This window comes from Hypoxylon fragiforme (assembly GCF_022984875.1).
Source record: "Hypoxylon fragiforme strain CBS 206.31 chromosome Unknown GGS25scaffold_6, whole genome shotgun sequence".
Lineage (NCBI taxonomy): Eukaryota > Fungi > Ascomycota > Sordariomycetes > Xylariales > Hypoxylaceae > Hypoxylon > Hypoxylon fragiforme.
This window is the reverse complement of record NW_026054761.1, coordinates 1031498-1053708: the sequence shown is the minus strand read 5'-3', so window position 1 is coordinate 1053708 and position 22211 is coordinate 1031498. Positions and strand designations below refer to the sequence as shown.

At 48.7% G+C, this 22211-nt stretch overlaps 8 protein-coding genes across 8 annotated transcripts; 4 read left to right on the top strand and 4 right to left on the bottom strand.

Annotated features, from left to right (window-relative positions):
• Positions 1 to 14: 14 nt before the first annotated feature.
• On the bottom strand, positions 15 to 2401 carry GGS25DRAFT_319012 (fungal-specific transcription factor domain-containing protein). The gene is made up of 5 exons (XM_049257800.1): positions 2176 to 2401; positions 1516 to 2121; positions 1132 to 1445; positions 944 to 1074; positions 15 to 882 (listed from the first exon to the last, which is right to left on the bottom strand). The coding sequence occupies exons 2-5, from the start codon at positions 1862 to 1864 to the stop codon at positions 129 to 131; spliced, it is 1548 nt and encodes a 515-aa protein (XP_049115505.1). The 5' UTR covers positions 1865 to 2121; positions 2176 to 2401; the 3' UTR covers positions 15 to 128.
• On the top strand, positions 2204 to 3756 carry GGS25DRAFT_319008 (uncharacterized protein). The gene is made up of 2 exons (XM_049257799.1): positions 2204 to 3200; positions 3405 to 3756. Exons 1-2 carry the CDS (start codon positions 2885 to 2887, stop codon positions 3686 to 3688), a joined length of 600 nt encoding a protein of 199 aa, XP_049115504.1. The 5' UTR covers positions 2204 to 2884; the 3' UTR covers positions 3689 to 3756.
• Positions 3757 to 4054: 298 nt separating this feature from the next.
• GGS25DRAFT_494358 (uncharacterized protein) lies at positions 4055 to 6413 on the bottom strand. Its single transcript, XM_049261350.1, has one exon. The coding sequence runs from the start codon at positions 6329 to 6331 to the stop codon at positions 4247 to 4249; it is 2085 nt and encodes a 694-aa protein (XP_049115503.1). The 5' UTR covers positions 6332 to 6413; the 3' UTR covers positions 4055 to 4246.
• A 188-nt stretch (positions 6414 to 6601) lies between these two features.
• Positions 6602 to 10732, top strand: GGS25DRAFT_494356 (phospholipase D/nuclease). Its single transcript, XM_049261349.1, has 10 exons — positions 6602 to 7555; positions 7631 to 7804; positions 7870 to 7880; positions 7936 to 8209; positions 8274 to 8297; positions 8357 to 8476; positions 8527 to 8626; positions 8682 to 8939; positions 9000 to 9102; positions 9174 to 10732. Exons 1-10 carry the CDS (start codon positions 7297 to 7299, stop codon positions 10569 to 10571), a joined length of 2721 nt encoding a protein of 906 aa, XP_049115502.1. The 5' UTR covers positions 6602 to 7296; the 3' UTR covers positions 10572 to 10732.
• A 333-nt stretch (positions 10733 to 11065) lies between these two features.
• GGS25DRAFT_494354 (thioredoxin-like protein) lies at positions 11066 to 14645 on the bottom strand. Its single transcript, XM_049261348.1, has 3 exons — positions 13818 to 14645; positions 12165 to 13716; positions 11066 to 12108 (listed from the first exon to the last, which is right to left on the bottom strand). Exons 1-3 carry the CDS (start codon positions 14018 to 14020, stop codon positions 11773 to 11775), a joined length of 2091 nt encoding a protein of 696 aa, XP_049115501.1. The 5' UTR covers positions 14021 to 14645; the 3' UTR covers positions 11066 to 11772.
• Positions 14646 to 14849: 204 nt separating this feature from the next.
• Positions 14850 to 17960, top strand: GGS25DRAFT_494353 (phospholipase D/nuclease). Its single transcript, XM_049261347.1, has 4 exons — positions 14850 to 14931; positions 15084 to 15908; positions 16272 to 17058; positions 17166 to 17960. Exons 2-4 carry the CDS (start codon positions 15366 to 15368, stop codon positions 17675 to 17677), a joined length of 1842 nt encoding a protein of 613 aa, XP_049115500.1. The 5' UTR covers positions 14850 to 14931; positions 15084 to 15365; the 3' UTR covers positions 17678 to 17960.
• GGS25DRAFT_494350 (acyl-CoA-binding protein) lies at positions 17961 to 19392 on the bottom strand. Its single transcript, XM_049261346.1, has 3 exons — positions 18757 to 19392; positions 18540 to 18607; positions 17961 to 18432 (listed from the first exon to the last, which is right to left on the bottom strand). Exons 1-3 carry the CDS (start codon positions 18848 to 18850, stop codon positions 18280 to 18282), a joined length of 315 nt encoding a protein of 104 aa, XP_049115499.1. The 5' UTR covers positions 18851 to 19392; the 3' UTR covers positions 17961 to 18279.
• Positions 19393 to 20838: 1446 nt separating this feature from the next.
• GGS25DRAFT_522615 (FAD/NAD(P)-binding domain-containing protein) lies at positions 20839 to 22196 on the top strand (the record flags this gene model as incomplete). Its single annotated transcript, XM_049264274.1, has 2 exons — positions 20839 to 20955; positions 21189 to 22196. 2 exons carry the CDS (start codon positions 20839 to 20841, stop codon positions 22194 to 22196), a joined length of 1125 nt encoding a protein of 374 aa, XP_049115498.1.
• Positions 22197 to 22211: the final 15 nt, after the last annotated feature.

Below are 22211 nucleotides of genomic sequence, written 5' to 3'. Positions count from 1 at the left end.
TTTAATAGTACCTATATTTTCGTTGATTCTGTGCATTGTTCTTCTCAAGCTGTAAATGGAGGTAGGTACCGAGGTTAGTAAGTAGCCCAGGTTCATAGTATGGCGTTTAAAATAACTCTCCCCTTAGCCTATTGTACGTCAGCAGGATGTACAGAGTATAACCGGCTAGTGTCAACAGCAATTTGCGACATAAAAGCATAAGGCCGGTCGAAGCAATCATCCCAAGATGTCTCCCCCGAAGCCCAAAACCTCTCCAGCACCCGCTTTGCCGTGAGCGGCACACAAGTGCCGACGTCACGGCTCAGCTCTGGCAGCTGCCTCGCGACGAATGCTCGCGTTGCCGCATCGCCATGGACAGCTTCTACACCGAGTAAGACGAGCGGCCAAATCATAGATCGTTTGGTCTTGGGAGATGATAGCCCCTTTTCCAGGAACACTTGCAGCAGCTGGCCGTGTATCGTGCACGCGGCTCTTAAGTCTGGGGTGATTGGAAGAATAGACGAGCTTTGGAGCGACAAGACGCAGTATAACGCTACAGCGGCCTTATACGCGTTACCTATAGCCAACCAGTCTTCTCTAGACGAGAGCTTAGAGTCGGCCCATTGTTCAGGTGGGAAGGTAGAAACACGCTCTAGTATTTCGTAGGCCTCGTGGTGCCAATGGTCCTTGGTTCCAGCGGCGGTGCCATAACTCCCAGTTATATTCGCTCTTGCCCGAAGGTGGTTTATATTGACGATCTCCACGACCAGGGGTAAGGGGCACATCTGAAATGTAGCGACGGCATCGCCATATCGCTTTAGCAAGAGATCCAGCGCGTCGAGTTCCGAGCCGGTCGTGGAGAGGTCGGAAGCTGGACAAGTTGTGTTTCCGATCACGGAAATGCTGTACCGAGGTTAGTTCCTGGACGCTGTCGGCCAGTGGGGAGCCAGGAGTAGGCACGTACAACCAGTGGCAAAGTAGCAGCGGTGCTAGGCTTTTTCGGCTGGCTACGACATGGAAGCCGCCACGCAGAGCAATCAGTTTATGGATTCCCTCTAAATGATATCGCCAGTTGAGCGAGGTGCCCTGTTGAATCTATTCCGGACATGATCAACACGAGTTCGTAGAGCATGGACTTATATAAGTACATACATCGGTAAGCATCAGTGTCAATATTCCGGCAATAGCCATATCACCCTTCCGCCCATCTTCTATATCGAGATGTCGACTGAGCGAGTGAAGAGCGAAACCCCAATACTGATAGAACCTCTCAAACAGCGTCCTGATCTGAGGGTCGTTCCTCGTCTGGTTGATCCGATGGCTCAGCGTCATACAGAGCATGCCATATAGCAGATAGTCAGGGGCTTCGGGCACCACCCGAAGCACTGCGGCCGAAAGTGGATATATACACGGCGTTGGTCCAAGTTCCGAGACTGGGACCAGGTCACGGTATATGCAAGAGTTGTCTAACGGGTTCAAGTCAGTAGTAGGTAGGCATATGGTAGACAAGAAGCCTTGAAGGAACCGTTTACTTGCAGTACTCTGCAGCTTGAGCTAACGCACAGGCTTCAGTTCTCATCTCAAGTCGTGGGATCACCAGTAGAGTCTCTACGGTCGCGCAGCGCGCTTCTTTGATAGGCTTTATCGTTATTTTCGTATTCGTCTTGTCTGTCGCATCACTCCGAGGTTTATCTCGTCTTCGACCCCGAGATGTAACCCTACCGGGTGCGAGCCATTTGTAGTGGGTGGGCTTCACATCACTATACCCAGGACATTCAATGCCAGATGTAAAGCACCTTTTACATGTGGGTTCTGTAGAATCACAGACCAGATATCGTCGGCGACATTCCCAACAGTGGCGTTTCCGAGGCTTCGTGGACTCCATTGTTATCTTGGCCCTTCGATGTCTCGTTGGAGTTATAGGTATTGCCACCCTTTTCTTTCAGCCATTCAAAAGACGATGCGAATCCATAGTACGATATAAATCAAAAAGCTAGAGGCTGGAATAAAAGCACATTTTCAGCCCTAGGCCCGGCAGATACGAGATGTGTCAGCTATCCAGTCGGAGATATGACATTAGACTTGGCCGCCTAAGTCCGACCCCCTTTTCACGACCAATGGCCACCATAGCTGCATAGGTGGCTAAACGTGAATTACTTTAGTAGATAGTATTATGATGGCATGATACCTACCTACCTAAGATTTCCTCTTCCCCCTCCCGCACGCGAGGGAAAGGGAAAATAAAGTAAAAAGTTCGAAACCATAGATAGGTATTAGTCTCGCGAAAGACCAAAGCCTGCACTTTAGAGCCTCAACAATTTACATAAACCACCTGCATGCAGTACCTAAAAGATCACGTAACGTTAAAGTTAGTGCCAAAGTCGCATCGAAACGGGGCATGCAGAAAAAGGATAAAAAAGAAAAGCCAATAGTCCAGAGTCGAGACGGGGCTTTTTCTATATATATCTCTTCGTATACTTCGTATTAATATACAGGACCTGCTCCGTTTAGGTGCATGGTTTATATTAGCCGGGCAACAGCTGCTGGATCAATTCTCTCAATGACGACGACTTTATAGTTGCGACGTCGCATTCTAGCCTTTTACGCCGTTCGAAATTCGGGAAGGAGATGTGGACTGTGGACGCTTGCTTCTTAAGTAACGTGGCATGGCATTGCAGCCGTCTAACTAAAAACAAAAACAAAATGGGTGGTAAGAAGTATAAGAGTAATATAAAATAAGTCAGATTCCTTTTACCTATATGTTCCTGTAAGGTCAGCAGCATAATATAATAAATTCGAGAAGAAGGAAAAGGAAAACCATCCCCATCGTACCACATTTCAGACTAAACTCATCCACTCCCAGTCCTCGCCATACCTACCTAACCTAGTACCTAGATACCTAACCATGCGTGCCTTCACCGCCCTACTATCCCTCCCAGCCCTCGCACTCGCGGCAAGCATCGCGCGCCGAGCCGGCTCCGTGCCCGCAGGTCCCTGGTCCGCCGGCGTGTGGCGCCAGCCGCTCAACGACGACATATTCTTCGTCGGCGACAGCATCAACGCCAGCGGCGGCAAGTTCTACGTCAACAAGAACACGTCCGCTTACTGCCCGTCGGGCGTCGAGAACCTCGACTGCTCGGCCTACCCGGGCACCAAGACGGTGTTCAGGGGAGGCAACGACACCATGTTCTTGGATGCCGCCGTGCCGGGTGGACAACAGGGTAAGAATCCCTTCCCCCATTCCAAAAAGAAAGAAAGAAAGAAAGAAAGAAAGAAAAGAAAAGAAAAGGAAGAGGAAGAGGAAGAGGAAGAGGAAGAGGAAGAGGAAGAGGAAGAGGAAGAGGAAGAGGAAGAGAAAAAAGCATAAAGCTCTTACTATGGACTCCTACATACCTATCATCCAACTAACCCTTCCAACCCCACAGTCTACGTAGCAGCCGACGGCTCCCTCTCCTACACCGTCCCGCACTCCGGTGCTCTACCAGAGGGCGCCTCAGCAACCGGCTTCCAGCGCGAGCGCAGCGAGTCCTTCGGCGCGCCCGTGACCCTGAGCCAAGCGGGCAAGGCGTGGCTGATGTGTCCGGTCAGCGAGGGCGAGCCGCGCGAGAGAACGTACCAGATATTCGTCGACCACACCGATCTGGAGGACTGCCTGTACAGCGGCATGCGGACGTACACGGATGAGGGCGATGCGTGGGAGTATGTTTGATCGAGGAAAGGTTTGGGTTGGTTTTTTAGTGCGTGGTTGACATCGCCGGATGGATAGGGCTAAGGGCAAAATCGTGATGAAGCGGGTTTCATGGAGGTGGTGATGGAACTTAGAAATCGTCAACTTTTTCTGAGATCAGCGAATAGGCACCTGGGTAATCAAAATTGCAATCCAGAGAAAGTCAAGAAAGCGACTTGGAGTATCATCTGAATATCTTGTGAATATAAGCCTCAAGTAGGGAATACAACAACATTTTAAGCTAACCTAGGTACCTATTAGAGTAGTCTACCTCATATGTACTAGGTATGTGAAGTTTCAGCAGTCTGACCTGGGTGAGGTCGTAGCCAACTTAATATATCGAGCATGACTAGGTACTCGGCCGCTATTAGTTGCTCCTATTGTCCCTTGCCAGACTTAAGATCTAGTTTAGTTCGTTTAGTCTTTCACAGACATGCCATTATCGGATACCTTCCGAGTGCAGTTCAAGTTTTATTATTAACCGGTGGTGAAGGACCCCAACAGACGAGTCTACATTATGGTATCCAGTGTAATACAATCCTATCTCCTCTGCTTCTTAGACTTGCTACTACTTTGTCGTTCCTGGCCATCAGGTTCACCAGGTTCGTTTTTCCTCTTTTTCCGCCTCTCTTCCATCAGCTGCTTCATTCCCGGGGTAGCTTTAAACCTCGGATTCGAGGGGTCAATAGCGAACTCATGACTCTCGAATACGGCCTTGAAACGATTATCCTCAACATCCATCTCGAAGTCTTGCTGCAGGCCACCGTGGTCGGCCAATTCCTTCTTCCCCTTTTTCTTCTTATGCATCTTGGATTTCAGCTTTTCTGCGCGAGTGATCTCATTCATATCGAAGTGATCAAGATGCTCAACAGCTTCCTTGGAGTCATCTGCCATAAGTTTCTGTAGTTGGGCTTTTTGTGCCGCATCCTCAACTTCTTTGGCCTCCTTGGCCTCTCGCCGCTTGCGCCGCTCCTCCTTCTTTTCCGAATGCTTAGATTTCTTCACAGGTTCATCGGTAGTAAAGAAAGGGTCGTCGAATCCAAGATCATCGTTTCCAGACTCCGCGGACCCGCGGTCATCCACTTCCTCAGTGGGTTCACCGCGTTTGGCCAGCGCCTTCTCCTTCCTCTGAGCTTTTCTCTCTCGTTCCTTTCGCTTATACTTTTCTAACGTAGTCTCTTCAGCCTCTGGCTCCTTCTTCTTCTTGCCATCATCCATCAATGCGGCCGAGAAAGTGATTTGCATATCTCCAACCGGTCTAGATTTTGAGGGTCGAGCTGCTGGTTCGGAACCCAAACCAAGAGCCTCACGGAGCTTTTTAGCTTTCAATTCCTTCTTCGTCAATTTCGGCTGGTCATCTGCTACTCCGGCAACTTCCTCTTCTTCTTCCTCTTGGACTTCGTCGTCGTTGCCGTCGCTGTCACTTGCTAGATATGCTCGCAGGTCATTCTCTTCTAATTCTGCGCGGCTACCACTAAAGGCTCGTTTTATATCTTCCTGTCTAGATGTTTCTTCAGGATGAATGTCCCACGTGAGTTTGACCTTGGAGTGTTGTAGAGCGTCGGTGGTGAATTCGGTTGGCTTGTAATCTGATGATATAGAATCACACTCATCTCTCGGCTCGTCGTCAAAAGTAACATCATCGGGTATGAATCGTAGGTCCATGAAATTCGAAGAGGATTGGTATTCTGTGCCATCGGTGGCCTGGTAGATCTTTTCTGATGTGGCTGTATCAGAGCATACCATGACAGCATAATAATACCTTAATCTGTCCAGCTGATAAGCTCGAAGCGCATCGCTGTCAAAATCTTGATCATTCCCCTCTTGTAGGATTTCGTTTTTGATTTTCTCATCGTCATCGTCATCATCGTCCTTGTCCTCGTCATCATCTTCAGAATCGGGATCAGATTCATCATCCTGCGAATCCGAAGTTTTCTTGAAGATTTCTTTGGGGGGCCCTTCCAGTTCTTCCTGTTGCATTCGTGACTTGCCAAATTCGCTTGGGTATATAGAGACTCGCTCGATGCGTCCGCCCTTAGGTACGAAACTGGTGAAAAGTGCCATCAAGTCTGCCGATTTGATGTAGTCCCAATCGAGGTTGACAATAGCTATGCGCTTCGTAACCTCGCCCGTTTCCACATCTGCTTGAGCATCGCGAAGTCTTTGCATGCTCGAAGATGTATTTACCTCGGCTTCCTTGTCATCTTCGTCTTCCTCGTCCTCGAGATTAGAGTCTTCTTCTGACTCAGAAGAGGAAAATCCACCACCACGAGCCGGATCATATTTGGTATTGGCTTTTCGAAGCTCCCGTTCGACGATATGATCTTTGTCTACTTTGGCGTCTTCGTCGTCTTCATCTTCGTCCTCGTCTTCTGCTTTGTAAATATTTTGCAGGGCCTTCTTCTTGTTATCTGATTTTAACTTCCGACCGTACTTGTCGACTTTAGCACTGGCGATGAAATCATCATCTTTGAGCATGCGAGAGAAACGTTTGTCGATTGTGGTTTTGGTGCGATTTTTAGATGGAAGGAGAAAGCGTGGATCGGACTCGAAATTGGCGAATCGTGAATCGCCCGCAGCAGCAGCCGACGAGGCATCCTGCTTCTTCATTTGTTTCTTCGGCATTTTGAATTATGTCGGCTAACAGTTAATTATGGTGTAGCTGTTGTCGCAATGAGATTGAAACCATATTGGAGTTTTGCGCTAGTGGGACAATTGAAAATTTTAGTGGATCATGAATTTGTCCGGACAATTGAAGGCGGTGGGGGATTCACCGCCTTTGATACAGCACACATGTGCAATTGTAGGTAATACAGTGTCACGCGACAGTGTGCTACGTTGTAGTTGGTCAAGTTACTCCTTGAAACGTGCTCCACTTCTCACGTCACAGCCAAACACCAATCGCTGATTTCCTTGTATTCTCCCCAATTTTGTACAGTGCATAAAAGGTTGTGTCCAATATTCATGGACCAAATGCTAGTGGAGGGGGAGGGGCATTGTCGTACATAGCACTACTTAGGATCCCGGTACCTTACGGACTTGTTAGTAAGTTGTTACTTCACTCAAATCCATCATCATTGGTTATTCCCATCAACATCTTACCTTTACATATACTAATATAGTACTAACTATGTACTTTCTTGCAACTAAATCCCCTTTATAGGTGGCTGCTGATGCAAGCCAAGCATTCAGCTTGAATACCGTCCTGAGTCCCACATGAGGAAACTTGTCACCCCTCATAAGAAACCGTGATTCAACCCTGCACATGTGAGTATGGCCGTTTAATCCGGTCCTATGTAGAACTTCTTTTGAATGCCTTAGCTACCTACATGTTAGTTGATGCTTTATTTCAACACTTACCTACTTACTCCCTTTCCACCTTACCACCTTACCTAGTTGGTACCTTGGAAGTATTTAAAACTTGGAATAAAACTTGACCACCTCTTTTCTTATCTTTAAAATCCCATTGCTCATATTTACCTAGTTAATTAGTGCTGGGTAGATATATTCTTTACATAGATTCACATTCAATACTTTTGATTCTTCTCATCTACTAGTTTCGGGTATCCAACACCCTCATCGTCCCCAATATGGACTTCTTCCGTAAGGCGGAAGATGCCCTACATGATGTTAAAGAAGCCTTGACAGGTGAACACAAACAGGAACAGGAGCAGCAACAGGAACAGGAACAGGAACCACCTCACGATAATGACGGTGGCCGCGTTGACCAGCAGCAAATAAGTACCACGAAATACCGCTTCCAATCCTTTGCGCCTGAGACATCTGGCGCTGCCAAGTGGTATGTCGATGGAGCATCCTACTTTTATGCTGTGTCTCTAGCACTTGAAGGTACGCCATTCTACAAGAACTGGCCTTTACCTACCCTAATATATATCTGGCTAGTTTGACTAATTTGATAAATAGAGGCTAAGGAAAGTGTCTATATCCTGGATTGGTGGTTGACACCGGAGCTCTATCTCCGTCGACCCCCTTCGCGCAATGAGCAGTACCGTCTTGACAACATGCTACGAGCGGCTGCCGAGAGAGGTGTTGAAATCCGCATCATCGTGTACAAGGAGGTTACTCAAGCCTTGACCTGTATGGCCCAATCCTTTTCACCTATTACTATGATAATATCAACTAACTTGCTCCGTCTTGCTCAGTGGATTCTGCGGTAAGAAGGTTCTAGACACCCTATGACCACCAATGTGACTAATCCGCTCCATCAGCACACCAAGCATGCCCTCGAGGCTTTGCATACGAATATCAAAGTATTCAGGCACCCAGATCATCTGCCAACGGATCGACAGAAGCTGGAGAATGCCTTTGCCGGTTTATCCTTAGACACACTCCGCCTGAACGACTTCAACCTCGCCAAGACTTCAGGGGATGCATTAAAGGAGCTATATGGTTCGTTCGGTGACACGGTCTTGTACTGGGCTCACCACGAGAAGCTCTGTGTTGTTGATCGACGAATTGCTTTTATGGGCGGTCTCGATATGTGTATGTTACATAACTAACCCCCGAACACCTCAACCAGTTACCTTTACTAATAAGAAGTAACTAGGCTTTGGAAGATATGACACAAACAGTAAGCTCAGCACGATAAAGGTCTCCTTGAAAGCATCCACCCATACTAAATAATCATAGGTCACCCTATCGCCGATGCTCATCCCGGAAATCTGGATGCTATCGTATTCCCCGGTCAGGATTTCAACAATGCCCGAGTCTACGATTTTGAGGGCGTCAACAACTGGGACCACAACAAACGTAAGTGGCCTGATCTTATTCACTCGAGTAAATATCTTACACCAAAATAGTCGATCGAACCAAGAGCTCGCGAATGGGCTGGTCTGATATTGCCATTTCCCTAAAGGGGCAAATCGTCGGCAGTCTTGTCGATCACTTCACAGATCGATGGTATGTTCCTTTAGCACATCTTAGACTACCTGGGTAATTCCTAACCATTTCTTAGGAATTTTATCTTCAATGAGAAATATACCAAGAGAGATGCCGGCAAGTACGAAAAGATTGGCTTCGGTGGCCCTGCCCAACGCCCCCGTGGAGAAGAAGAAGAAGAGCACCATGGCTTCCTAGACGATTTCCAGGGTCAATTTAATCGCGGTTTGAGACACCTTGTTGGTGGAGGTGATGACGAAGATCGAGGAGTTCGTGACCCAGAACGTAACAACTATGACGGTTCTGGTGATGTGAAAATTCAGCTCTGCCGAAGGTGAGTAACATATCGTAACATAACCATTTTCAACCCATCATGCTAACAACCTAACTAAAGCTGCTGCGAATGGTCTGGTGGCCATCCTACGGAGCACTCGATTGCTAATGCGTATATAAATGCAATCGAGAATGCTCAGCATTTCGTGTATATTGAAAACCAGGTAAGTTCTTGACTTTGGAGAAAAGGGGAGCCTAGGTCTATACAAGAATATGTGCATCTAACAAGTCATAGTTCTTCATCACCGCAACCTCGGACGAACAGAAGCCGGTGGAGAACAAGATCGGTGCCACCATCGTGTCGCGCATTGTCCGCGCCCACAATAATAACGAGGACTTCCGCGTCATTGTCCTCATGCCTGCCGTCCCCGCCTTCGCTGGCGACCTGCACTCTGAGGGCGCCCTCGGAACTCGTGCCATCATGGAGTTCCAGTACAACAGTATCAACCGTGGCGGTCACAGCATTATCGAGGCTCTGCAGCAGCAAGGCGTGGATGACTGGCGTCGCTACATTGGCTTCTACAACTTGCGTAGCTACGATCGTATCAACACCTCCTCGACCCAGCGCCAAGTAGAGAACGACAGCGGCGTGTCCTACGAGGATGCCCGACAGGACCACGACGAGAGGGTCGGCGGATACCCTTACAGCGAGCGCAGAGAGGAAGGCGAATACGATGATTACGAAAGAAGGAACGATGGATACGGTGACTCCGGCCGAGACGATAGCCACTACACCGGCCTCGGCAGGAACTACGAGCGGTACCAAGCCGCAGCGTCCAAGGTCTCAGATACCACGTGGGATACGGTGTCGAGCTGCTACATGGAAGGCGGGACAGATATCCGCGACGTGCCATGGAACGGGAGCCCCGAAGCGGAGTTTGACGCCTTCGTATCGGAGGAGCTGTACATCCACAGCAAGGTGCTGATCGCAGACGACCGTCTCGTGATCTGCGGCTCGGCGAACCTGAACGACCGCAGCCAGCTTGGCACGCACGACTCCGAAATCGCCGTGGTGATCGAGGACCCAACCACCGTCGAGAGCTGCATGAACGGACAATCCTACTCTGCCTCTCGCTTCGCCACCTCCCTCCGCCGCCAGCTCTGGCGCAAGCACCTCGGGCTCCTGCCCGACCAGCCCTGCGACCAGCCCAACGCCAACTGGACGCCCGTCGACCGCGACCCGCAGGACTACGACTGGGGCTCGGCCTCGGACCGGCTCGTCGAGGACCCCATGAGCGAGGAGTTCTGGCGCCTCTGGACCGAGACCGCGCGCACCAACACCGACGTCTTCACCAAGGTCTTCCACCCCGTCCCCAACGACCGCGTCCGCACCTGGGAGCAGTACGAGGACTTCTTCACCCGCTACTTCATCATGCCCAGCAGCGACGAGGACAAGGAGAAGGACAAGGAGAAGGCCTTGGAGGAAGAAGAAAAACAGAGGAGCGAGGGCAAGGTCGACTACGGACACGTCGTGCGCGAGGAGTTCCCCGATGGCGTTGTGGAGGTCAAGGACTGGCTCAGCCGCATCCGCGGCACGCTTGTTGAGATGCCGCTCGAGTTCTTGATCGAGGTCGAGGACCTCGCTAAGGAGGGGCTTAGCTTCAATACTTTCACTGACGAGATCTACACCTAAGTGGTAGGTTAAGTACCTAAACATCGGGAAAGGAATGCTGCTGTACCTAGCCTACCTAGGATGGATAGCCGTTTTTATGAGCCATGGTGTTGGATGCTGCTAGCTACATAGTAGTCGGTAGCCCCCATAGACTAAATGATGAATCACGTTGACTTTATAAACTACCTAGCCTCCCTACCTAATTCTTTGTTGTTTCCGAATTTCGAATCCATGCCGTCGTCGTTCGTAAATAACTCACTCATCTAGCCCCTTTCACGTCTCAGTGTCCCCAAGTCCAATCGTATAGCCAGCTGGATTCTTTGAATCGGCGCCAATGAAATCACCAATACCTACCATGTAGTTTTACCTGGATTATGTAGGTAGGTAGGTAGGTAGGTACCTAGGCATCTATTTACTCAGTACCTACCTACATACATACATAATACACACACCTATTCGTAGGCTTCTACTCGAACTTATTTATCAGATTCAGATCCAGATTCAGATTACCTAAGTACCTACCTACCTACCAATTCCAACCCAAGTAGCAGGAATAATATAGGTACCTATCAAAGAATCTGTTGAGGGGAAACAAGACCCCTAAAGAAAACCACCAACCCCAAAGCCATCGTATCTCATATACCTACTAACCCAGGTATCTAAAACGTGCGTAGCTTAGGTACCTGGCACATGAAAATCACAGCCAAGTAGACACCTAGGTATGTAGGGGAGGAGAGCAAAAAGCGGCACAGAGCAACATAACAATAATTTAACATAACATCGTAGTAAAGAGGATATTATTATGACGATACTCTACTCCCCTTACGGGCACGTGAGAGGAAAGGGCCCAGTTCAGTATATATCCATTATAATACTCTTCTTGCCCTTCCCCCGACGAAAACCCTCCCCTTCCCTTTGTGTCCTCCCTTCCATTTCATTTCCATGATTCCCCTAAATTTCGTGCCGGGCCATGACATTACCATGTCGTGGCTTTCTTGTGTGCTGTGCTGATATAAAACGTGTCCGTAACCAAGACACGGAATCTAAAAAAGAAGACGACAGTGGACAAATGTATGGGTAGGCATGTGCAAAGCGGAAGGAACACACAAGAGTATTATACAGAAACTCCCGCCGGATGATATCAATCCCAGTAAACCATCACTTCCCCAATGCCAATGCTTTACGTCTTTATTTCTTTCTTTGCTTGATAAATATTTCCTCTTCAGTCCTTCTTTCCATTAGCGGTGCTACCAAGGAGACCCTCCTTGATTTCCTTGATAGGGAGATTCTCGTCTAGGCGGAAATTATTTCTCCGGATACGTCCTCGGAACCATGACGCGCAACCTAACGCAATGCCGGCCACACAGCCAAAAGACAGATAAGGATGCTCGGAGAAAGTGACTCGTATGTCGAAGAATATCTTCTCAAAACTCGAAATCGTGAGCTTAGGCTTGATCAAGGGAGGAGAGGCGGTGACCTTCGAGATGGTCTCTAGGATCGATACTCGCGAAGGAACGATGGGGCTGCCTGTGATAGTCATGTCCCAATAACGTCGGTTCTAAGCTTGTGTTAGTCGAATGCAACTCAATGGTGTTAGTGTGTCTCTAGACTTACATCTTCGTCGTTAATGATAACCCTTTCACCGTCCTTAATATCAATACCGTAAGTGGTACGAATCCACCTCTGCCAGAAGACGCCATCGACCCAGGCAAAAGTAACCTCCTTACGGTCAGACATGTCCATACTGATGCGTATGCTTTTGGCAGCCCGCAGAGCGCGCTGATCATTGCGATCCTCCGCCTCCTCAAGACGAAGCTGTTTGGCATCTCGGAGATTTTGTCGTTCAAGCTGGAATAATTGGATTTGCTTATCCATCCACTCATTGGCAGCGCGCTTCATTTCGCGCTTTGCGCTGATGAACGTCTCCTGGTCCTCCCTGTTGAGAATGCCGAGTACAACAATCTTGCCATCCATGATTTCGCGTGCATTCGAGGCAGTGAGCTCGGGGACAATGGGTAGCCACACAGATCTCATCCAGCCCAGGACTAGATGCGTATCGCGCATCTCTCGGGGTGTCAGAGGTGTATAGTATGTAGGTCTGCCTTCTCGGGACACGAGTAGTCTAGGCCAAGTTGTAATCTTGAATCTCTCGGAGAGCTTAGGGTCATTCGTTTTGACCAGCTTAGCATGTCCAATGAGACTGAGGGGTAGTCTCTCCAGGGCCATAAAGTCCTCGCTTGAAGTCGCATGATCGTAGAAGTAGACAAAGAGGACATCTTCCTTCTCTTCGAGGGCACTGAAAGACGCAGCATCTACATCTTGGATACCACCACAGATGTCGAGGGCCTTCTCGGCGTACTGTATGAAATCACCAAGACCACGTAGGCCATTGTATTCAACACGCTCGCCTCCCTTGAAGAAAAGGACAGTGGGGTAGCCCCGAAGATGAGCATCTTTGCAAAGCCTAGACTCTGCATCACAGTTGACCTCGCCGACATTGAGCTTGCCCTTCATCTCCTTAGCCAATTGCTGCCAGTTGGAAGCCATGGCCTGGCAATGATGGCACCAGGGGGCGTAGAATTTAATAAACCACGGCTCTTGGGTCATGGTAACCAGGGTCTGGAAGCTTTCAGCTGTCAACGAGACCGAGATACCTTGCTCATTGGGAGTCTTGACAGGCTTCGCTGGCTTCGATTTCTCAACTTCTTGCTGCGTTTTCTTAGCGGGGGTAGCGTCGTCCTTTCCACCCTCCTTCGGAGACTTCTGGCCTTTTTCAACAACTTCTGCATCGGAAGCTGGATCTGGCAAGGTAGTCGCGCCAGGTTCGGGGAGCATGACTTTAGTGGGGCGAGTACCGGGCTTCTCTTTTTCCAGAGCACCCTCGATCATTTCCGAGAGAACACTCATCTTCTTACCACCCTGAACAGAGTCGGCAACGACGCCATCCTTGTAGAGCAAGGTGGAGGGATACGACATGATATCATGCTTGGTGCAAAGATCGCCATAGGCGATACAGTTAAGCTGGGCAAATCTGATATCATAATATTTGGCGAAGGACGGGGTCAAGCCCGTGGACTCTTTATCGGTCGGCGCATTGGAGGTGTAGTAATATTCGTACAACGTTTGGTAGGTGGGAGCAAAATCTATACAATGAGGACAGTACGGACTATTGTAGCTAGCTGTCAGAAAAACAGGTGTGCGAAGGGATAGATTTATAATAGCACGTAGATGATTTAGGTATTAAATATTAGGCAGGCAATAACATACCTATAATATTTGACGACAAGGAATTTGGTGAGCTTAACCTCCTTCTCGAAGTTGTCGGCGGTTAATTCCAATATTGGGGGGACTCTCTTGTTATTAAAGTATGTATTTTCTCGGTCAGGGTTATCATATGTTTCGGAACCAACAGCTTGCGCGCTCCCAAGAACGGCGGCGCTGAGAAACAGCGCAAGAGAGGCGAGCCTCATGGCGGGCAGATTGCGATTTGTTGTCGCAGACGAATAACGAACGTGTTGATGATTATATGACCAATAGTATCTCGGCACGGATTCGATCGTGGGACCAAGAGTAAATGAGCAATGCCAGTCAAATAAATGTAGGTAGTCGTAGTCGAGTAATCGATTGACTTTTTGACCAAGCGTGCGACTTCAGACAGAAGGGTTATTGTGAGTGAAAGAGACTAGCAAGAACCTTTTCCAACGTAATTTGGAGAAAGGGGGCGAAGCCGAGTCGCGTCACCGGCTGTATTGCATTCGGAATATGTTCAATGGAAGAAGAGATATATGTATGTAAATAAAAATAGGAGGCGGAAAACAACGAGTAGAAAAAAGAAGCAGACGTATAATGTATTACGTCGGCACAATTAAGAAGCCCAATCCAGAGCAAAAAGTGTGGTAAAAAATGAAAAAAAGGAAGAAATTCAAAGAGGCTCAAGATTTGGTAATAGAGTATCTGTACTATGGAAATTGTATGTGTAGTTATGTAGTTATGTATCACTTGTAACGTTTAGGATAATAAAATGGCACGTAGGTCAGGAAAGGATGCGAAAAATGGGACTTATTCGCCCTTACACTCTAACAATTTTCCCTTTTTTTAACCGTTTGAACTTGAAGAAAAAAGGACAGTGCACTACATTATACAGTGCCGTTTTGTATGTTTATGACGGTTGGATAGACTGTACGGGGTACGTAAGAATTTAGTACATATGTAAGTACTCCTAGCCTCCTAGGTTATCTTGAACAAGCCAATGAAAGCAAGCCATTTTCCTTAACCAAAAGCAATAAATGGGTCCTATCATATTCCTCCACAACATTCAACATCATTTGAAGTTTGAACCCCTTACAGCTGCCTAGTGTATCAATCAACGATAGCAATTGCCTAACCTAGGTCAACGGTTAATTATGTAGTCCTAGCTTGAATGATCAATGATGTAGCTGAGTCTTGCGTGAGCCACAAACTCAAGGCATTGAAGACAAAATGTGGCTTTGTAATGCCAACTTTAGATTCCAATATTCAAGTTGGAATTTGACTTAACTTGATCATTCTTCGTATCATTCAGCGTCTTCGTATTTTCCCAATGCAGTGCAACTTGGGATCCATTGTGTTATGCGCATCCCCAAAAACAGCGAAAGCAGTCTATAAATTCTGACGATCTATCAGATGCCAAGCTGCACCATCACGACACTGGCCACGAAATATCAACACACCAGATTAATCATCCGCGTCAGCCCATGCAGATTTGGGAACTTGGCTTATGATTAAGCTTGAAGATGCATACAATTCTTTAGTATCCAAATCCAAAACACCGGGTTAATGCATATATTTGTCCCCAATTGCACGCAATATATCGTCCGTGGAGTATTACCTCTACAGGCCTTCAGGCCTCAAACTTGTCTGCAATTGCATGCCCACACTACTTACAGACCCTATGTCTCAAACATGGCGGAACCTCCTTCAAAACGCCGCCGTCTGAGTAGTACCAGCAGTGAAGATAGCACCAATGAGGACACCAACGAGGACCACACTATGAAAAAACCCCGTAAGACACTGGCGTCACTCTCAAATCCGATCAGCCCTCCTGGGCGAAGAAGGCCCCACGAGCACAAGCCTATTATTATACCCTCACCCATTCAACTCACAACCATCAGGGATCTGCCCGAGGAGTCTAACGCCGGCGCCGTGTCACTTCACGACCTCCTCGGGGATCCACTTATCGCCGAGTGCTGGGAGTTCAACTACTTACACGATGTCGACTTCCTCATGAGACACTTTGACGAGGATACGCGATCTCTTGTTAAAGTTCATATCATCCACGGCTTTTGGAAGAGAGAAGATTCTAATAGATTATTGTTAGAGGTAAGGCATCTAGTATTTTCTTCTCTACTTGACTTGCTTTCTGCTTTTGATCCAGAACCCCCATCATCTCTGTGCCACATAATCACGCTTGGTTTTGTGTAATTTTCGTCACATCGAAGGAGTACAATGAATGTTGCCAGATATTGAGTAAACCAAGACAAGCGCTGTATGCCTGGTCCTACGGCTCTTAGTAGATCTGTGTATCTGGACGCTTATATTAAAGCTGTGAATTGGTAACTGTACCCTGTATGTCTTGATAGCTATGTGTGATATGCTTGGAATAGAAATGGAAAACTTCTTCGTTACATTGCTTTGAGTCATATCCCAATGAAACATAGGTACCAATGCTGATGCTCGGCCCAGCAACAATCTTCCCTGTATGGCAATGTTACTCTGCATTCGGCGTTCATGCCCGAAATGTTCGGCACACATCACTCCAAGATGCTCATACTATTCCGGCATGATGACACCGCCCAGGTCATCATACACACAGCCAACATGATCTCTAAGGACTGGACAAACATGACCAATGGCGTATGGCAGACACCTCGACTTCCTCTTCTGAAGAGTCAAGAAAGAAGCCCCGATGTGGTGACAGACATGAAGCTCGGTAGCGGACCGAGGTTCAAAGCTGACCTGCTGAACTATCTATGGGCTTACGACACCAGACGAACAATCTGCAAGCCCATGATCAAGGAGCTTGAGAAATATGACTTCTCTGCCGTAGTCGGCGCTCTTGTCGCCAGCATACCCGGGAAACATGAACTATACGACGACGACCCTGACAAGACACACTGGGGATGGTCCGGCATCAAGAATGCCCTTCGCTCCATCCCAGTCCAGCCAGGGAAGTCGGAGGTCGCCGTCCAAATATCCTCTATCGCGACCCTGGGCGGGACCGATACCTGGCTTAAACGCACATTATTCACTGCGTTATCATCATCCTCATCATCGTCAACGAAGGAAAACACATCGAAGCCTGAATTCAAAGTCGTATTCCCCACGCCGGATGAGATACGGCGATCCTTGGACGGCTACGGATCCGGCGGCTCGATACACATGAAGACACAGTCAGCAGCGCAGGCAAAGCAGCTTCAGTACATGAAGCCCCTTTTACAACACTGGGCGAACGACTGCGAGATGGGAACGCGTAAGTACCTACCACACCCACCCACCCATCTCCCCCTTTTCCTCTTTTCCCCTGATAAAGAACCCAAAAGAAAATAACTAACCGTATCCCCTTCTCTACCACAACAGTCGAAGAAGGCCCACCCCACAACAGCGGCCGCAACCGCGCCGCGCCCCACATCAAGACCTACATCCGGTACCACACCTCCTCCTCCTCCTCCTCCACCTCCAACATCTCAAGCCCCAAGCAATCGATCGACTGGGCCCTCCTCACCTCGGCCAACATGTCGAGGCAAGCGTGGGGCGAGGCCCCCAACGGCGCCGGACAGCTGCGCATCGCGTCGTGGGAGGTCGGCGTCTTGCTCTGGCCTGCACTGTTCGGTGACGGCGACAGTGCGGGCATGGTCGCTGTCTTTGGCACCGACGTCCCCGAGGCGAAGGAGGATGAGGACGACGACGGAGAGAAGGGGGTCGATCGTGCTCCAGGTAGTAGTAGTAGTAGTCGTCGTCGAACCCTCGTCGGGATTAGGGTCCCGTATAGCCTCCCCCTGCAGAAGTACGCAGACACCGAGGGCCCGTGGGTGGCGACCGCGAGTTATACCGAGCCTGACTGCCTGGGACAGGTTTGGGGGGGTTACTAGAACGAGGTACTTAGGGTAGGCCTGGCAAGCTTAAAATTGGGTTATTGCCCTTGTGGATGGCGATTATAGTCTGAAGGGCTTGGGTGTATACTGACCTATTTAGGTAGTAAACATCGCATATCGGAGGATGATTAGTGCCAGGAGGTACCGACTCATCGGCCTGGCAGAACTAATATATCCAAGTACTGCTGCGTACCTACCCAGGTATTTACTACTGTCGTCCCAACTCAACGTCTACGTAGCATATAGCACACATCCAAAGCCATTCTCAATCTCGGCCAAAGTCAGGTTCAAGTGGATCTATCAATTAATCTATCACTTGCTATAAACTCGCCCGCAGCGTTACGTCGCTCATAGATATCAACGCACGAGCATGCTTCCCAACTAACTTTCTTTCAAGTGTTGTAAGTAAGCTGGCTGGTTAACTTGAAAATGATCTCTCCTCTTTCGCTGGCTATCGCTAGGGAGGGGGGAAACAAGTCTATTCGATTAGAAAGCCCCAAGGCACCACCTAAAAGGAGCCAAACAGGTTTTTGATGAGAGATGATTTGCCGGCGCCGCGTATATGGCTGATATGGCAGGGGTGGGTTAAGGGAGCGAGTTTAAGAGCTCTTGACAGCCTCGGGGACCTTGTTGGCGTCGAAGCCGAACGTCTCCTTCAGCTCCTCGACCTTCTTGACGTAGCGCTGCTGGGCCTCCTCGGGGCTGATTCCCTCGTTGATGACCTTTTCCCAGGCTTGGTACTTGTACTTGGACTATGTGAAGGGCGCAGGTTAGTTCGAGTTCACTTAGTTGTACCGATGCTGTTATGCACATTGGATATGCATAGCGTTGGGTTATGGTAGGAGCCTGATTTGCATACCTTCAAGTCAAACATGCCGGGCTTCTCAGCCTTGCTGAAATCCTCATCGTTGCCGACCTTGAATAGGGCTAGATCATTGTTAGCTTTCTTGTTCATATGTGTAACTTTCGTGTTGAGCTTGATAGGGTTGATAGCAACCACCACACCACACCACACGGAGATGATTCGCTTATACGGCAGGGGAGTGGAGAAGGAGGAAGGAGGACGGAGTAAGTACCATAAAGCTCGAGAAGATCGTCGGTGGTAGGCTTGGAGGTAAGCTTCTTGGAGTCCTCCTGGGCTTGAGTGAAAGCAGGGCTGATAGCGACCATCTTGACTTTTCTTTTCTGTTCTGATATCTAACTCGTTCTTGTATTAGTTTATGAAATATCTTTATTCTTCGTTTGTGTAAAGACCAAATGATGTTTGAGAAATGGCTACCTACCTAGTTTAGAGGGAAAGTGCAGAAATTTCCAAATTAATGTCGTATTTGTTTGTAGTTATTACAGTTGTTGTAATTGTCAAGATTAATCAAACTAGAGAGAGGTAGCTGGAGGTGTAGCTAACTAGAGGTAAGGCAGGTGTTGAGACGAATTCAAGGTTTGGCGGGGTAATTCGTCGTCATGCGTTCGTTGAGCGCGCGGGGTGATTTTATCTATCACCTTTTACATCCCATGATTGGTTATATTACTATTAAGGACCCGCTACATAGTAGCACCATTACCTAGGTGTAACAGGAACATTATGTCCTCGGAAGGAAGCATTTAAGGGATGTGTTTGTGAAGCCTATGAAGGCCGGTGTAAATATATACCGTCCTCCGAGTCACCCGGGTCTATATAGATGTCGGGTGTCGGCGTTTTGAATATCACAGCTGAGAAAAAGATAAGCATCATCTGTCACTTCATTTTCTGATTTTATTAGTTATGCCGATACTTACCTATAGAAGTCCGAGATATATATAGATGTGACGTGTGTCTTATAGGTCAGCTTGTCTGATCTTTTTGCAACCAAACTTGGGTAATTATCTTCAAGCCTTCCTCTCGGGGCCGAGTCCGACCTGGCCAGTTATGCACATGAAATACCGACGCTAGCAGCCAATCGCTAATATCGGATTCTAGGGTAGGTAGTGTAAGGGGCAGGACATAAGGGGCAAGGGTAGGTAATGCGTTCCAATGTTATTAACATAGGAATCCTTTTATACTACATACATGATACTATGCGGCGTACTGATGTACTACGACTAACCACCCAGCCACCTACCTACTTTGGTAGGTTCCTAGGTTAGTGCCTGGCATTTGTGTCTGGCAATGAGCTTCTCGTGACATTAGTCATTCGATTGGTCAGATTATTCATCTTAAATACTAACGAATCTTTGTTGTTTAGTCAGTCAACTTGTCTGCTTGTCTGCTTGTCTGCTCTAGACTAGGCTGGACCACGCTTGATTAAATAATGCACATTTGGGGAAACCGTTCGGACGACCGCCGGACAGCACATGGATATCTTCCTATAGGTACCTTTACTAGGTAATCAATGGCCATCGAGTCTCCTAAATGTGACACACCTCACTACTAACCTTAGGTGCCTTACTATGCAATGGCATGGGATTGATTGTCGTGGAACCTTCGCTAGAGGTCCACGTTTCCCCAAGTTCTGACAAATTAAGCAGGACAGCAACAAGCAAGTTGTTTTGTTAATTGTGTCAGCAAGTATCGAATCACATGATAAACGATGTCTGTTCTTAGCAATCATTTGTCTTGATTCTCTTACTTACTCTAGGTAGGTGCCTACCTATCCGCGGATAGCTTCCTTTGAAGGACCGTTGGCTCGGAATCTAGTGCTCGGAGATATCATCTACCGAGCCTAATGAAGGTCTAAGCCCCCGTAACTCCAGGCCTCTACAGTTGACCCAGATCCCCGAGTCTCGAGTTACTTGGCTCTTGGACCCGGCGTCAGTGGGGTCTCCGTTTGAGAAACGCCCAAAAAAATAGGGACTCGAAGTATATCTGGTCAGGGTCCGTTCCTCCCTGTTGTAACAAGGAGTACGGAAGCAAGGAGGATTCACTTACATATAAAACCACAAAGTTCAAAGTTGTCTCTTCCGTGTTTACTTGTTCATCTTGAAAGTATCAAGCATTCTATTTTATTATTTTTTTTAGGATTGAAAATATACGATACATTCAACCCATCTACCTAACCGGTTACTTACTTGTCTAGTACCTACCTATCTACTTAAGGGAGAATCGAAAGTCTGATTCTTACCTTAGCGTCGGTATACAACAAAACTCTTTGAATACCAACAACCGGACTTCGCCAGCAACCATGACGAAGACAATCGTAGTTCTCGGTGGTGCCTACGCAGGCGTCGGCGTCGCACACAGACTCCTAAAATACACAAAACCTCAAGTCAAGGACCTCAAAGTTATTCTCGTTTCCAAGGTAAGAAAAGACAATCAATATTCCCCAATACGGTAGTATATGTACAATATCACATTGGAGGATCATGAAAAAGATGAAACACGTGATTCAGATCCTACCTTGTGGTAGCATGCAGACATGCGCACAACAATATATACCCACATGGTTTCAGCTGCGAGCTGAGAATCAAGATTTGTCCCAAACGGGTATAAATCGGCAAGACATGTGAAACTAACCCACCACTCTTTCTACAGAATAGTCACTTTTTCTGGAACTTAGCTTCAGTACGTGCGATCGTCCCGGGCGTGCTCAGCGAGGAGCAGTACAGCCAGCCCATCGAGAAGGGCTTCGCCAAGTACCCGGCAGACTCTTTCGAGTTCATCGTCGGCAGCGCGGAGGATGTCGACGTCACTGCGAAGACAGTCAAGATATCGACGACAAACGATGGCGGCGAGCGCGTGTTAAGCTACGACCACCTCGTCCTGGCGACGGGCACCCGCGCCGTCGACAACTCGGTGCCCTGGAAGAGCAACGGCACGTATGAGGAGGTCTCGGCCGTCATCGCCAACATCCAGGACAAGGTCAAGACAGCGAAGCACATCGTGATCGCCGGCGCGGGCGCCACCGGCGTCGAGGCCGCCGCCGAGCTCGCCTTCGAGTACGGCAAGCAGAAGGAGGTCGTCCTCTTATCCGGCTCCGCCGAGCTCCTGGACGGCGACTCCCTCTCCTCCAACGTCGCGGGCGAGCTCAAGAAGCTGGGCGTGCAAGTCCAAAAATCGGCGCGCGTCGAGAGCACCCACGAGCTCCCCGACGGCAAGACCGAGGTCGTCCTCAAGAGCGGCGACAAGATCGTCACCGACCTGTACCTCCCCACCATGGGCATGGCCCCCAACACCGAGTACCTCCCCGCGAACCTGCTGACGGACCGCAAGTTCGTCGACGTCGACGAGTTCTACGCCGTCAAGAACGCCACGGATGTCTGGGCCGCGGGCGACGTCGTGTGGAAGCCTCGGGGCAGCTTCGTGGTCTCGGACAAGCAGGCCGCCGGCATTGCCAAGAACATCGACCTCGTCCTCAAGGGCAAGGCCCCCACCGTCGTCAAGACGCTGCCCATGGACGTCCTGATGGTGGCCACGGGTCGCAGCCGTGGTGTGGGTCGTATGGGCCCCGTCAAGGTCTTCTCCCTCATGGTGTACCTCATCAAGGGCAAGACGCTCGGCGTGCAGTCGCTCCCCGGCTATGTTGATGGGAGTGCTTTCTAAACTCACCTCCCTCCC